A 14,343-nucleotide genomic window follows, 5' to 3' on the forward strand; every position below is an offset into this window, starting at 1 on the left:
AACATTTCTCTTACTCTGTAAAATAAAAAAGATACAGGTGACTTTTTTGTTAGCTAAAGTCATTAGCCAGTAAAACCCTTTAGGGTGTTTCCAAAAACCTTCAAAACTTTGAAAAAAAACTGAACTTTAAAATTGAACATGGCGTATTTTTTCAGAGTTGACCATTCAAGGGGGTCTTCAACAGGATCCGGGCTGATTATTGGAAGTAATGTGGTGAATTCTAAGCAGGCAACTATATGGACACCTTGCATACAAATAATTATGTCATGAAATTAATTTTAGTGAAGTGTACTTGTAAACCCAATGGCATTAGACCTTTCTAATAAAACCATAAAAAATACACGTTGCACATTTGAGGGATTCACTGAATTATTGGCAATTAAAAAAATATCTTCACGAAATGAGCAAAGTAGCATTTCCAGGTCGAAAGGGAAAACAATAAAAAAATGAAGGATTAAAAATGTATTTAAAATTGAACACAGTTTTTTTTTCAGAGATTACCATTAAACTTTAACAAATATGATTGGGGTGGGGAGGTTCTCAACAGGATCCAGGTTTGATGATTGGAAATAATCTGGTGAATTTTAGGCAGGCAGCTATATGGACACCTTGCATAACGATAATTGGGTCAGGGAATGAATTTTATTCCAGTGTACTTGTAAATTAACAGGCATTAGACTCCGCTAATATAAAGAAATACACGCTTTATATATGAGGGATGCACTGACTTTCTCCAGTAAAAAATCTTCCTATAAAATGGAAAGAAAACATTTACGGTTTCGGCCCCCTCCCCCAAAAAATCAAATCTTAAAAATGATTAATGTAACTTTAAAATTAAAATTGTGTATTATTCAGATGTTACTATTAAATATGAACACATACGATTTGGGTGGGGGGGTTCTCAACAGTATTCACAATAATGGGTAAAGTAATCTGCCGATTTTTAATCAGGCAACTCTATGGACACCGTGCATAGAATAAATTGGGCATCGGATAATTTCTAGCAGGGCTGGGCAAACTTTTTGAGTCAAGGGCTGCATTAGGGTAAAATAATTAAGCAAAGGGGCCGGACCAGAAAGAAAAAAGGATTAGATTGATTTGAATTAATATTTATTTGGTTGGTAGCTGCCAATACTCTGTATTAATCCAATACTTTGGCAATGCATGAGGGAAACAGCTTGTAATATGTATTTACCATGATTCCCCTTAAGCACATAAATGGAGAAAATATTGACTTCTAAAATTCAAAATATTGATATATTTGGTAAATAGCTTGTTAAACAAAACAAAGCAGCAAATATAAGAATGCACAATTAAACTGATGATACAAATGACATTTAGATTCTTTAAATGTAAACAATGCAATGCACAAAACATTTTTACGGGAGAGGGGGCCACAAAGGGACACCAGAGACAAGCTCTACAACATTTTTTTTTTTTAAATTTGAAGCACTTTTTTTCAAACTTGTTTTTTTCTTTTTTTAACAAACTAGCATCCTATGCAATCTCCTTTGCCAGGTGTCTAGTATAAAACACATAATAAACGTATAAACATCACTAATGGGAACTATACAATATATGATAGGGACGTTACAAATTTGGACACAATTTTTTTTTGCCAAAGCAGAGGACGAATTAAGATAAGAAACTGATTTTAAAACTTCCACTTTCACGAATGTTGCTGCTTGAATCACCTATCCTTTCTAAATAATTGTCCAGATCATCAATTGGTTACAGCCATATCCCTTATCAATGGTAACGGCGGATGTGGCTTCTATATTATCTCAAGCTTTGTTTCCCTTGTTATCATCTTCTTACCTCTCCTTTAATCGTTAGTGCAGGTTTTTGTACACATACTTAAACAAATTCTTGTTTGTTACACATGATGAGGAACAAATATTTGACTTTTCATCCTGGAAGGGGGATTACCTCACGTGCGGTCCTTTCTCAAGTATTCTTCATTTTCCTCATGTTGAGGTTTTTGAGTTTTCCCTTGCACTCATGTAGGTTTTAGATCAGGGGGTGGTGTAATAATAGTCTGTGTTTTGCAATAATCTGTGGTCTGTGCAGCCCTTTGAGACTTTTTGTGATTAAGGACTATATAAATAAGCATGGCTTGATTTGACTTTTCCTCTTAAAAAAGAAGAATTAATATATAAAAGGCATTTATTTAAAAAAAATTAGAGCTCCTCCGCCTTCTGATTAAATGTCTTGCTGATGATGATGAGATGATGTTTATTCATTTCCATTTACAAGAAACGCTGCGGATGTTTCTCGATATCACGCTTCCTGCTCAAAGACCTCGGAGGTTTTGAAAGGCTTCACAAATGCTTAATCGCGTGCCTACCAGAATTAGATGGTAAGAGTTGGTTAAGCGTTTGAGTTGTTTTGGGGGGAAAAAAAAGAAATGCTAAAGTGGGTTTGGGGGTGGATTGGCACGTTTTCTTCTGGCTCACTCTCAGGTGCAGCATAGCGCCTGAGAGTGTGGTAGGCTGCTGATAGTTGCACTCTGAGGGGAAGTTGTTTTTCTTCCTTTGTTCGTGCGAGTATATGCAAAAGACTAAGTGGCTCTGCTTTGCTAACGGCTGCAGGAGGCCAAACAAAGAAGGCCAATCACACACACAAAAATTTATATATATATATATATATATATTAGGACTGGGAATCGATTAAAATAAATAAACAAATTAATTTCTTTTTTTTTTAATTAATCACGATTAATTTATTAAATCCAGATTTTACAAATGGCAGTAAATATGAAAAAAAAAATGCATATAAAAATAAGATTACATTTAATATGCCAAAGGGTATAGGCAAGTACAGTATACGTGCATACGTGTATTATATGTCGCACTATTTAAATACTCTATATCAACACGTTACATTGGGTATTTATGTATTAAATTCCTTATACTTTATTATTGTTTTATTTTCAACACAAGAATACTGCTGGAAGTGTAAATTTCCCTACGGGGATGAATAAAGTATCTATCTCTATCTCTATCTATCTATCTACAGACTGTACAGACGCTCCCCTACTTACGACCGTTCGACTTACGGAAAATGGTAGATCCGATCATTTTTTTCGGGATGTCGAAAAATATCCGGACATTGCTGTAAGTTAGATTTTGTATTGTGCACCTTTTTCCGAGTACAGGACAGTACTGTAGTGCTTCTTTCCGCCGCTACCGGCGTGTGGCGCTGTGAGAGGTCACCCAGCATCCACCCGGAAGTAAAAAAAAAATCTGCTTCCTCTTCCTAGTTTGTGTGTAAATATTCTATGCTGTATCTCCAGCACCCTAATAACTTAGACATTTTAATTGTTCAATATCTCGTACATCCGTTCAATATGGTTGGTGTACAGTGTAAAGAAGAGGCGAGCCGTTTCTTTTGAAACAAAAGTGGAATAAGAAAGCTTGATGCGGTTGAGAAAATGGTCGGAACGCCTTTTTTCGGCCACTTTTTACCACGGAGGAGGAAGTGCCTAACTGTTGAAGCTCATCTTCCCCAAAAAAGTTAAACTAAACTTTATTTATCTTATGAAATGTTTATTTTCGGTCGTAAGTCGGGCAGCGTCTGTAATGCCAAAGATAGCTTTTATAACAAAGATATCAGAGTACTTTATGTCGACACTGTTAAACTGTAAATTTGCTGTAAAGCTGTTTTAATTCTTTTAACAAAAAAATGCATACTATGGAAAGGAAAAGTGCATTAAGATGGATAGATAGATACTTTATTCATCCCCCGCAGGGAAATTCACAAAATAGCTTGTGCATAAAGCTTGTGGTATCAAAGACAAAGCTTCCATAAACAAACTATTCAAGTTCTTTACATAAATGTTGTAGAACATAGACTCTGCTGTAAAGCTGCCAAAAATAGCTTATATAGACACTCCTTAAGAAGCAGTTACTTTACATGAGAAACATTCAACATTTTTAGTGTAGTGCTGAAATGGGTTTTTTTCCCATTCACAAACAAGAGTACTGGATCAATTATCCTAGTTGATTCAATCACTGAGCCAACTACTCAAGGACACTACCCTCTCCGCATTAGTAATTAAACTCAGTTTTGCAAAGCATACATATGACTTTCGCCCTGTCAATATTCCCATGAGGCAATGTTTGAAAGCGAAACTGCCATTAAGTGTTTCTTTTCTCTTTTCCATCGCTAGCTTGTTAGCCACAAGAAATGAATGTGAGTCTTCTTTGTTTGTCGTAACAGAGCGACTTGACACCCGGGGTGGAATTTTAATTGTGAAGTTGATATATTTTAACGCATTAAAATGAAAATTAAAATGCAAACCGTTAATGTGACACTTTTGTGGATAAATCTATTGTCATTAATGCCTTAGTGTGTGCTATAAAGTGACCCCTAGTGTTTTTAAAACACCGTATATTAGGGATCAGCCAATATGGGTTTTCATGCCGATACTGATACCGATTATTAGTAATAAGATGAGGCCATTACCCGATATTTGGAACTGATATTAATTTGCTGTAAAAGCTTAAAAAATTGACATAAGAAAATTGTAATATTGCAAATAAAAATATTTGTTATCAATTCAAATAAAACTTGAATAACTCTCTGAATCATTTTGGAGTAAATAAATTACGATTTCAACACAACTAACATGACTAATCTTTCACTTAAGAAACTAAAAACCAACGGTGCAAAAAATGTAATAAGGCTTAGCAGCAACTCGTATGAAGGTAGATGAAAACTTGAAAGCCGCGTGAGTCTGTTTACCTATTAAAGGCATCGCAAAAAAAACCCTCATAAAACTCTATTGTAAAAAGCAATCGAAATTTCAACAAAGGAATTGAAAAGTATGGGAACTCCTGTTTAACAGCCAGATTGAAGAACTAATATTATGGTAACAGCTAATCACAGCCTTCCACTCTCTCTCTCTCAATCACGAACACACTCGCTTGATTGACCAACTAAGGTTATGATAATAGCTAATATATCAGTCTCCAGCTGAACGTGCTTCCCTAAAACTTATAACTACACATTTTACGCTAGCTCTAAATCACACACACGTATTTCTACCACAGACATTTAAAAATCTCAAATATCTGTGCCGATAATCGTCCGGCCCGATAATTAGCTTGGCCTCTACTATATACATTTCAATAAAATACTATTGATTCAAATAATTAACAAAAATACATGAACTCTGTATGCCCAGAAATTTGTAAATACTGTAATTTCTGGACTATAAGCTGCACCAATTAATTCTTTAAAGGAAAAAACATATTGTACTTGACTTCAAGTTGCTTGTGCCCACATTGAATGATATTGAGATATTTACTAAAATGAGTTTTCGAAGTTTCAATAACAAACGCACGTGTGAAAAATGCAAGTAACACAGCTTGACTGTCACAGTACCAGAGACAAATGTTAATTTTCTTGTGCATTTCACATGTTACAATGACAAGAATTTTCTTACTTAAAGTGCTTAGAATAGAGTAAAATAATAGGATAGAATTTAGTCGTCATTGACACGCACAACAAAATCAACTTTGTCTCTGGTTCAAGGATCCCTTAACCGCCTGGGTTGTCGGGTCACCATAAGGATGCAACTCTGGACAGTTTTCTCCACTGCTGACGGTTCCTGGCCTGTTTCTGGATCGTGGCAGAGTCTCCTCTAGTCCATTCCTTGATGTTACCCAGTCCTTTATGGGTCTAACACCACTGCTGCTCCAGTGATTAGAATTTGTTGCACTCACCGCTGCAACCTGGTTTTGAAACCCTTTGCCAACTGCAAGGTTTGGGCTGAGAAAAACTGAAACTAAATCTTACACCAATTTCTAATGGAAAAATGAAATGTGCACGTTATACTCAAATAAATAAGGTATTTATAGGCCTGATGCATTTCAGTTCGAAAGAATTTGCTGGTAGTCATATGTGGGTGGAAGGGTCTTTGCTTTCATTATTGAGATCTGCATCAGATATCCTAAATTCAATGGAAGCTGTCAACTTGAGTTCTGTTCCATTGCTCTTCTCCCCCTCCTCATTCTTACGTTAGAGGGTGAGACCCCAAGGACAATGCGATCTTCTGGTGTGTCGGCGGGGCGGTAGAAAGACAGAGGGCGGGGTCGGAGGTGAAAGGCGGCGAGGATCCCGGCAGAGCACGGAGGTCATTGGGGCGTCTAGGAGGGGGGCCCCGCGCGAGGCGGGTCCCGATTTTAATAGAGATGTCCCCTGTCACAAAGACGAGGATGACAGGTCGGCTGAATGGAAACGGACCGAGCTTAACGCTCACCGTCACCGTCCCGCCCAGCGCTCCTCTCATTCACGCCAAATCTGCGGCTGAATTAAGTCAATTTCATGCGTGTCTTACAATGCAGGGGGTCACGCCGGCAGGGGCAGATTTCGACATGTGTCCGTATTAGCTTCTCTCGCTTTCAAATAATCATTTGAGAGATGTTTGATGGCTCGAAGTATATTTTACTATTCTATACATGTTGCAGAACGTTTCTGATACATTCATCCTAGGGAGGCAACAAATAATCGATTAAATCAATCAAATACGATTATTGAAAGCGTTGAATGAATTTTATCATCGATTTGTTGTTTCACGCACCACTCAGCGCGTTAATTCAATGCAAATAAGAGTGCGTTGAATTTTGATTTTGACATTGAGGGCACCACTTTTATCCAGTAGAGGGTGACTTGAAACAGCATTTTGTTGTGCAGTGTTCTTTTGACCCGGTAAAAAACTTGTTGTAGAACTTATACCCTGCAGTGGGCGGCTCGAATTGGATGAATTGAATTTTTGTATTGATTTTATATTATAAAACATTCTGTTGTTTTATACACTATTTCTCTTTCAGTCCAAAACTTCAATATCTGAATAAAAAAGAGGAATATACATGTGTTTTTCAAAATGCGATTAATCGATTGTTTAAAAAATTCTTTCATTGATTATTAAAATAATTGTTAGTTGTAGCCGCCGGCACGGCGTTTGAGTGGGTAGCGCATTTGTGGCACAGTTCTGAGGTCATGGGATCAAATCCAGCTACCAGACATACTGTGTGGAGTTTGCATGTTCTCTCCGTGTTTGTAAAAACATGCATTTCTGGTTTATTGTCGGTCTAAATTGTCCCTAGGTGTGAATTAGCGAGTGAATAGTTGTTTGTCTCTGTGTGCCCTGCGACTGGCTGGCAACCAGTTCAGGGTGTCCGCTGCCCACTACCTGAAGATAGCTGGGATGGGCTCCAGCACACTCGCGACGGTACTGAGGATAAGCGGTGGATGGATAGATGATAGCTGCAACCCTAATTCTCACTCATATAATACAAACTTGTTGAAGATCGGCAGGGGGGCAACATAGTAGTTCCCAGGATACAACACTAATCAATACTTCGGGGATCGTTATGTTATATTGTTGTATTACAGAGGAATAGAGCCCTGTTGTAACTAGCTAATGCATTCTGATCCCCAGGTGATAACAGGATTCGTACAAGTGCTGGAAATCCTTGAAATCGCTCAAATTTAATGTTTTCTTTTCATAGCTGGAAAAGTCCTAGAATTGTTGTTGAAATGCTTGTAAATTCTTGACATCGTTGCTGTAATATATTAATGAAGCGTACAACAACTTTTTAGTCTGAGAATTTATAGCTTACGGCAGGACAAAGTTTAAACAAACCGCTTTTGTGTCATACTCGAATCTGAATAGGCATTATGGCACTTCTTTAAGTATTGACAGCTACGGGTGCTTGTAGGGTACATTCACATAATTGCGCTAAATTATATATATATATATATATATATATATATGTATATGCAGCACGGCGGCGCAGTGGTTAGCGCTTGTGCGGCACAGTTCATGTCATGGGAACCTGTCGTGGGTTCAAATCCAGCTCCAGACATCCTGTGCGGAGTTTGTATGTTCTCCCCGTGCTTGCGTGGGTTTCCTCCGGGCACTCCGGTTTCCTCCCACATTCCAAAAACATGCATTTCAGGTGAATTGGCCGGTCCAAATTGTCCCTAGGTGTGAATGAGCGAATGAGTTGTCTGTCCCTGTGTGCCCTGCGATTGGCTGGCAACCTGTTCAGGGTGTCCCCTGCCCACTGCCCGGAGATGGCTGGGATGGGCTCCAGCCCCCCCGCGACCCTAATGAGGATAAGCGGTACGGCTGATGAGATGAGATGAGATATATGTATATATATACATATACCCTGCCATGGCCCTTTTTATGTGTTTTTTACATGCTGTAATTTTTTTCCCCACTATTTTTTTTAAATAATCATGGTTTTCAAGAGAAACATAATATGCAATAGTTACCATTAAGAAGTATCAGTTCATGAGTTCATGAGACATCATGGGTAATTGTCCCGTCATTCAGTCAGTATCCATATCTGATAGTTGGTTTACTCTGTCTACCAAACCTGGTGTAAAAATGTTGTTCTGCTCACCAGTTGTTTGTTAGTGGTCTAAAATTACCGTGTGCTCTGGTGAAGCTGCTAATGTTTATTCTCGTGTCTCACACTTGTGTCACAGTCCTGTGTCTCTGAGTCCATGTCCATTTCAATGTCCAAATTCTTTGTGTGTGGAGAGGTCTCCTCACTTGTTTTCCGTAGATGTTTTCGGTTCCTCCTGTACTATGTCACATCAGCCGTACAGACAACAAAATAGCTTCTTCCTCTTTACTTTGCGCTATTGCGGTCATCCTCATTCTGTCACGTGGCCTCCATGAGCTTGACTGACTGTGTGATTTCCAAATTTTGGCAAAGTGATTCTTCCTGCATGTATGTCTCATAGCAAGACATCTATTGGTCCCATGTTTTAAACCACATGTATTGCAATTTGACTCGGTCTATTCTGCCGTTACTCTAACTTCCAAGTGTATTTCCTTGACAGCTTTAACAGTGTTCATTCAAACCGTTTCTGAGCGCTTCAACTTGAGTATTTATGATTTAATTTGCTCTGCGCATATTAATTGCTTTTTCTAGAGACACTCTCCTTCTCTTAGCAGTCTTTCTCTCACGTGATCATCGACAATGCCGCACACGATTTGTTCACGAACCAGAGAATCATGCAGATCATCAAACTCGTAGTCCCTTGCTATGTCCTTAAAACCTGTGACGTATACAAGTTGTGAAAAACCTGCAACGTGGATAAGTCGAGTTCTTTCCGGGCTCGCAATACTTGGTAAACTTTTTCTTCAGCGCTGAAAATTTATTCAGTTCCTCCTCCGCGAAAACGGACGTGTTGCTTACTTTAATCGCTCCTCGCCGGTGACATGAAGGAACATGGCACACTGCGGCAAGACAAAATATTTTGTACATTTTGTGGATAAAACCTTTTGCTGCACATATAATAGAATGTATTGCTCTTTCTTAACTAGCTATCTTCGGGCAGTGGGCAGGGGACACCCTGAATTGGCCAGTCACAAGGAACACAGGGACAGACAACTCACATGGTCATTCACACCTAGGGACATTTTGGTCAATTAACCTGACATGGAATGTGGGAGGAAACCGGAGTGCCCAGAGGAAAACCCACGCAGGCACGGGAAGAACATGCAAACTCCACACGGGGAGGTTGCGATAGCTTGACTTGAACCCTGAACCTCTGCACCGTGGGTCTGCGCGCTAACCACCTATCTGTTGTGCCACCGTATAGCATATATCCATCCATTATCTGCACCGCTTACCCTTAGTAGGGTCACGGGGGAGCTGGAGCAGGGGACACCCTGAACTGGTTGCCAGCCAGTCGCAGGGCACACAAGGACAGACAACTCACATGTTCATTCACACCTAGGGACAATTTGGTCAATTAACCAGCCATGCATGTTTTTGGAATGTGGGAGGAAACCCATGCAAGCACGGGGAGGACATGCAAACTCCAGGTTGCGATGACTTGAACCCTAAACCTCTGCACCTTCGAGCTTCGCGCTAACCACCTAGTCGCCGTATCGCATATGTATTTTTGTTTATTCTTAAGTTATTTGACAAACACTTGGATTGTTTTTATATGTATTATAGAATATCCTGTTGTTTTTGCACCATTTTTCTATGCGTCCATCACTTCTATATTTCAATAAAGAGGAGAAATTTAGTTTTTAGTTAGTTTAGTATTGTTTCCATTTAGTTTTTTTAAGAATCATCGATTGATTGGAAATAAAAAAACATGGACCAACTCATCGATTATTAAAATATTTGTTAGTTACAGCCCTATATTTCACACAATAGAAGGATGTTATATCTCTTCACATTTAGAAATCATTGATTTTGAGGATTTTGGGAGTTGTTATTTTGTTTTTAAACCTGAGCCTATTCATTTGATGCATGTCAACCTTTTACCATTCTTTTCCAGGGCACCTCTGTGAAAGAGGACCTCGCACAAGCATGAACCAGGAGGCACTGGATTCTGGCGGTACTTTTTTTTTTCTTGTTGTTGCAAGCAGTAGAATATATATAAATGCTATTTGAGGGAGGAGGTTATTCAATGAGACCAATGTTTGTTTGTGTTGCAGATGGGGCCTGTGCACAGGATACGTCCGATTTCAGCTGGGATGACTATTTGGAGGAGACGGCTTCCGTGTCTGTGCCGCATCACGCTTTCAAACATGTAAGCACTCTCTTGTTCTTCAAACTCCAATGTTTTTTATTAGACAGTGCAGTTGCGTAATGATTGTTGTAAATGGTTGCAACCAGTTTTTCATGTTTGCATTTTTCTTGACGTTATGCATAACCTTTTTGGTATGTTAGGTTTTTAGTTTATTTTACATTTCCTTTTATGTTTACATTCCATTTTGAATTTTGCTTTGCCGTTAAATGAATACTTATTTAGGAGGCTTAGTCGAGTTAAAATGTTTGTCAAGTAATGTGTGTGGAAATAGATCAGTAATGTGTAAAGTGTGATACAATTGTGTTTGTAAATTTAAAAAAAAAAAAAACAATCGTCAGACGCTAATTTGCATATAAATTATGTTCTTTGGTCTCATAATTGTTGCCTATAAGTTGAAACCAAGCTTAATATAAAACACATAAAACAAAAAATACCAAAATAATTGAAAAATCCCCCGAAATTTTATATTGTTATAACAATGTTTTTGGGGTTGTAGTTTTTTTAATAATTAATTTAATAATTTTATTATTTGTTCTTGGTTTTGATTATTTTGATACATTTTTATAACTATAGTCTTATTCTTATTTTTTCCATGTGTGAATACATTTTATCATGTGATTATATTTTAACAATTAAAAAAATAACTTTAATGAATAATATTAATTGTTGATATTTTTTAAGTGTTTGCTTATGTTTTAGATGTTTTTGTATTTTATTTTGGTTTATATTTATAAGTTTTTCTTTAGTCTTTGCTGTAGTATCAATGTATTTATTTATGTATGATTTTTTTTTTAATGATGATTTTTTTCTATAACATAATTGATTATGTTCATGAAATTTTTATTAAAATGTTTTTGGTTTACTTATGATTTATATATTCTTTGTAGGTCATTTCTAATTGATTTTCAAAACTGTATTTATTTTTACTTTTGCCATGTATACATTTATTATGTGTTATTTTTATATAAAATGTTTTTACTTATGTAATTTTTTGAAATGAGTTAATAATATGATATTATTTAATACCTTTTTTGATCCTTTTAATTTTGCTCAGTTACAATTTATATTTTTTGTGTTAAGTGCAAAATTAGTTTTGATAATGATTTATCGTTATATTATTAATAGTAGGGTTTTTTTTTTGTTGATGTCACTTTATTCTAATATTTTATTTTATTTTGGGTAGGTAAGAGGCATTTCTGCCCTCCAAACATTATCACGCTTTATTTTAATAATGGAATTTTGAAGACTGGCTGTTAATTAGAAAAATCGGTCTTCTTAAATCCAGAACTTTTACCATAGTATATAATAAGAATGTATGCAAGTCATATTTTACCTAATTTAATTTAACTTATTATCTGGTCACTAAGCTTTTGCTTTGATATGAACTGGAAGCGAAGCAAAAATGCCGACAATGTTGTTGGCATGGCAATATAGTATTACCTCTGTCATGAAATTGGTTACTAAGAAACAGCTTCTCTTCAACACAACACAAGCAGATTTTTCAACAATTTTTCACGCACTTAAAATACATAAAACACAGACATGGCAAAGACAATCACATGAAATATTGAATTAGAAAATGGGGGGAAACTTTTAAAAAGAGAACAGATGAGAATTCCCTTAATCTTTATTTAAAGTTTAAATACGACATATAATGATCGTGAAAAATTAAATTAATAAAAAAGTACAATAAGAACAGAATATTGCAGGTTTTGGCCTATTAAGGGAAATATGGTGCCATCTGTGCATGAAAGACAGACAAAATAGAAGATAGTTGTACCGGTATTTGTAGTAAATCAACTCATATTTAATGGATTACAAAGTTTTGTAGCTTTATGTAGTGTTAGATTCAAGTCAAGTCAAGTCATTTTTATTTGTATAGCCCTTAATCACAAAGAGTCTCAAAGGGCTGCACAGGTTATTACACAGACTATTTTTCAGACTATTATTACATCATCCCCTGATCTGGAACCAACATGAGGGCAAGGAAAAACTCAAAAACCTTACATGAAGAAAATGAGTGTGAGATGAGTAGATGAGTTATGAGTGTGTCTCTATTTGAAGGAATAACACGACCAAAGTAGATGCTAATATCTTGTTAGCATTAGAATGGGCTCCTTCATTTATTATTTAGCACTAGCGCTAAGCTAGCGATGGGTATACAGTATGTCACAATTCTGCAGATTTCATCTCATCTCTTTAGCTGCTCCGCTTATCCTCAGTAGGGTCGCGGGGGTGCTGGAGCCCATCCCAGCAATCATCGGGCAGTGGGCAGGGCACACCCTGAACTGGTTGCCAGCCAATCGCAGGGCACACAGGGACAGACAACTCGCTTGCTCATTCACACCTAGGGACAATTTGGACCGTCCAATCCACCTGAAATGCATGTCTTTGGAATGTGGGAGGAAACCCACGCAAGCACGGGGAGAACATACAAACTACGCACAGTAAGTCCGGTAGCTGGATTTGAACCCACACAGAAGGTTCCCAGGACCTTAGAACTGTGCCGCACAGGCGCTAACCACTGCGCCGTCGTGCAGATTTCATCAATCTGTTTGCTTGAAAAACACTGAAGAATCATCGCTTTGACACAATGAAAAGTAGTCTGTGTAAAGCTTGTATAGCAGTGTAAATGTATTTTTACTCTAAAAAACTCAAAATATAGCCATGAGTAGCTAAACCCCTAGTAACAAAAGGGAATCCACCCTAAAGTTAAAGAAGAAGTTCAATATTTTGTGTGGCCAATATAATTTTGCAGAACCAATTTAATCCGCCTGGCCATGGATTTCAACAGAGCCTCACAAATTGCCTTTGGGATGCTCTTCCTCTCCTCCATGACAACATGACTGAGCTGAGGGATATTTGAGATCTTCTATTTCTCCTTCCGCTTGAGGATGCCCCAAAGATGTTCTATTGGGTTTAGATCAGGAGATATGATTAGCCAGTCCATCACCTTTACACTTAGCCCCTTTGGAAAAGCCTTGGTCAACTTAGAAGTGTATTTGGGGCTCATAGTCAGGCTGGAACATTGTCTTGCTACCTAGTTTCTGGATGGAGGGGATCATTCTCAGCTTCAATATTTCACGGTACATACTTGAGTTTATGTTTTAGCATTTTACATGTCTTTATCAATTACTATTTTACATACAATGCAGGTATGTTCTAACAAAACAATAAGTGTCTTTAAACAACTTTAAGCAGGGGTGGGCAAACCCAGGGGCATTTATTTTATTACTTTTTTGGTCCTGGTCAAGCTCTTCTAAACATTTTTTTTATTGAATTTTTGCTCACCAGTGATGCAAACACACATTCTTAAACCCAAATTGGCCCACAACTCAAAATGTTTTTCCACCCCTGACTTGGAAGATAGTAACTTGTAAGATCCTTCTCGCTAGCAACATTAAGTCCATAACTGTTTTTCTTGTGTCATTCAACTCAGGTGGACCAAGGCCCGCAAACAGGCTTGAAGCCAGGCATGAAACTGGAGGTGCGCTTGCGCCCAGAACCAGACAGCCCTTATTGGGTGGCAAGCATCATCACCACATGTGGACAACTGCTACTTCTTCGCTACGAAGGCTACCAGGAAAACCGCAGCGCCGACTTCTGGTGCGACATCATGACGGCCGACTTGCACCCGCTAGGATGGAGCCGGCAAAACGGCAAGATCATGAAGGCGCCTGACGGTGAGAGTAAATTGTGCATTGCAGCACTGTTTATTACGGGGTTGTGTCCTCAAAACAACCCGAGATCGGTGAAATTTATGAA

At 37.8% G+C, this 14,343-nt stretch overlaps 1 protein-coding gene across 2 annotated transcripts in view; it reads left to right on the forward strand.

Annotated features, from left to right (window-relative positions):
* Nucleotides 1-14,343, forward strand: part of sfmbt1 (Scm like with four mbt domains 1) — a 46,033-nt gene that overhangs the window by 4,973 nt on the left and 26,717 nt on the right. For both annotated transcript variants that reach the window (XM_088338710.1, XM_088338711.1), the window contains exons 2-4: nucleotides 10,324-10,383; nucleotides 10,484-10,578; nucleotides 14,018-14,261. In XM_088338710.1, the coding sequence (XP_088194836.1) occupies nucleotides 10,356-10,383; nucleotides 10,484-10,578; nucleotides 14,018-14,261 (367 nt within the window). In that variant the 5' untranslated portion in view covers nucleotides 10,324-10,355. The remainder of the gene's footprint in view (nucleotides 1-10,323; nucleotides 10,384-10,483; nucleotides 10,579-14,017; nucleotides 14,262-14,343) is intronic.

Source organism: Urocampus carinirostris, chromosome 6 (genome assembly GCF_059441175.1).
Source record: "Urocampus carinirostris isolate Australia breed hairy pipefish chromosome 6, RoL_Ucar_1.0, whole genome shotgun sequence".
In the NCBI taxonomy this organism is placed as follows: domain Eukaryota; kingdom Metazoa; phylum Chordata; class Actinopteri; order Syngnathiformes; family Syngnathidae; genus Urocampus; species Urocampus carinirostris.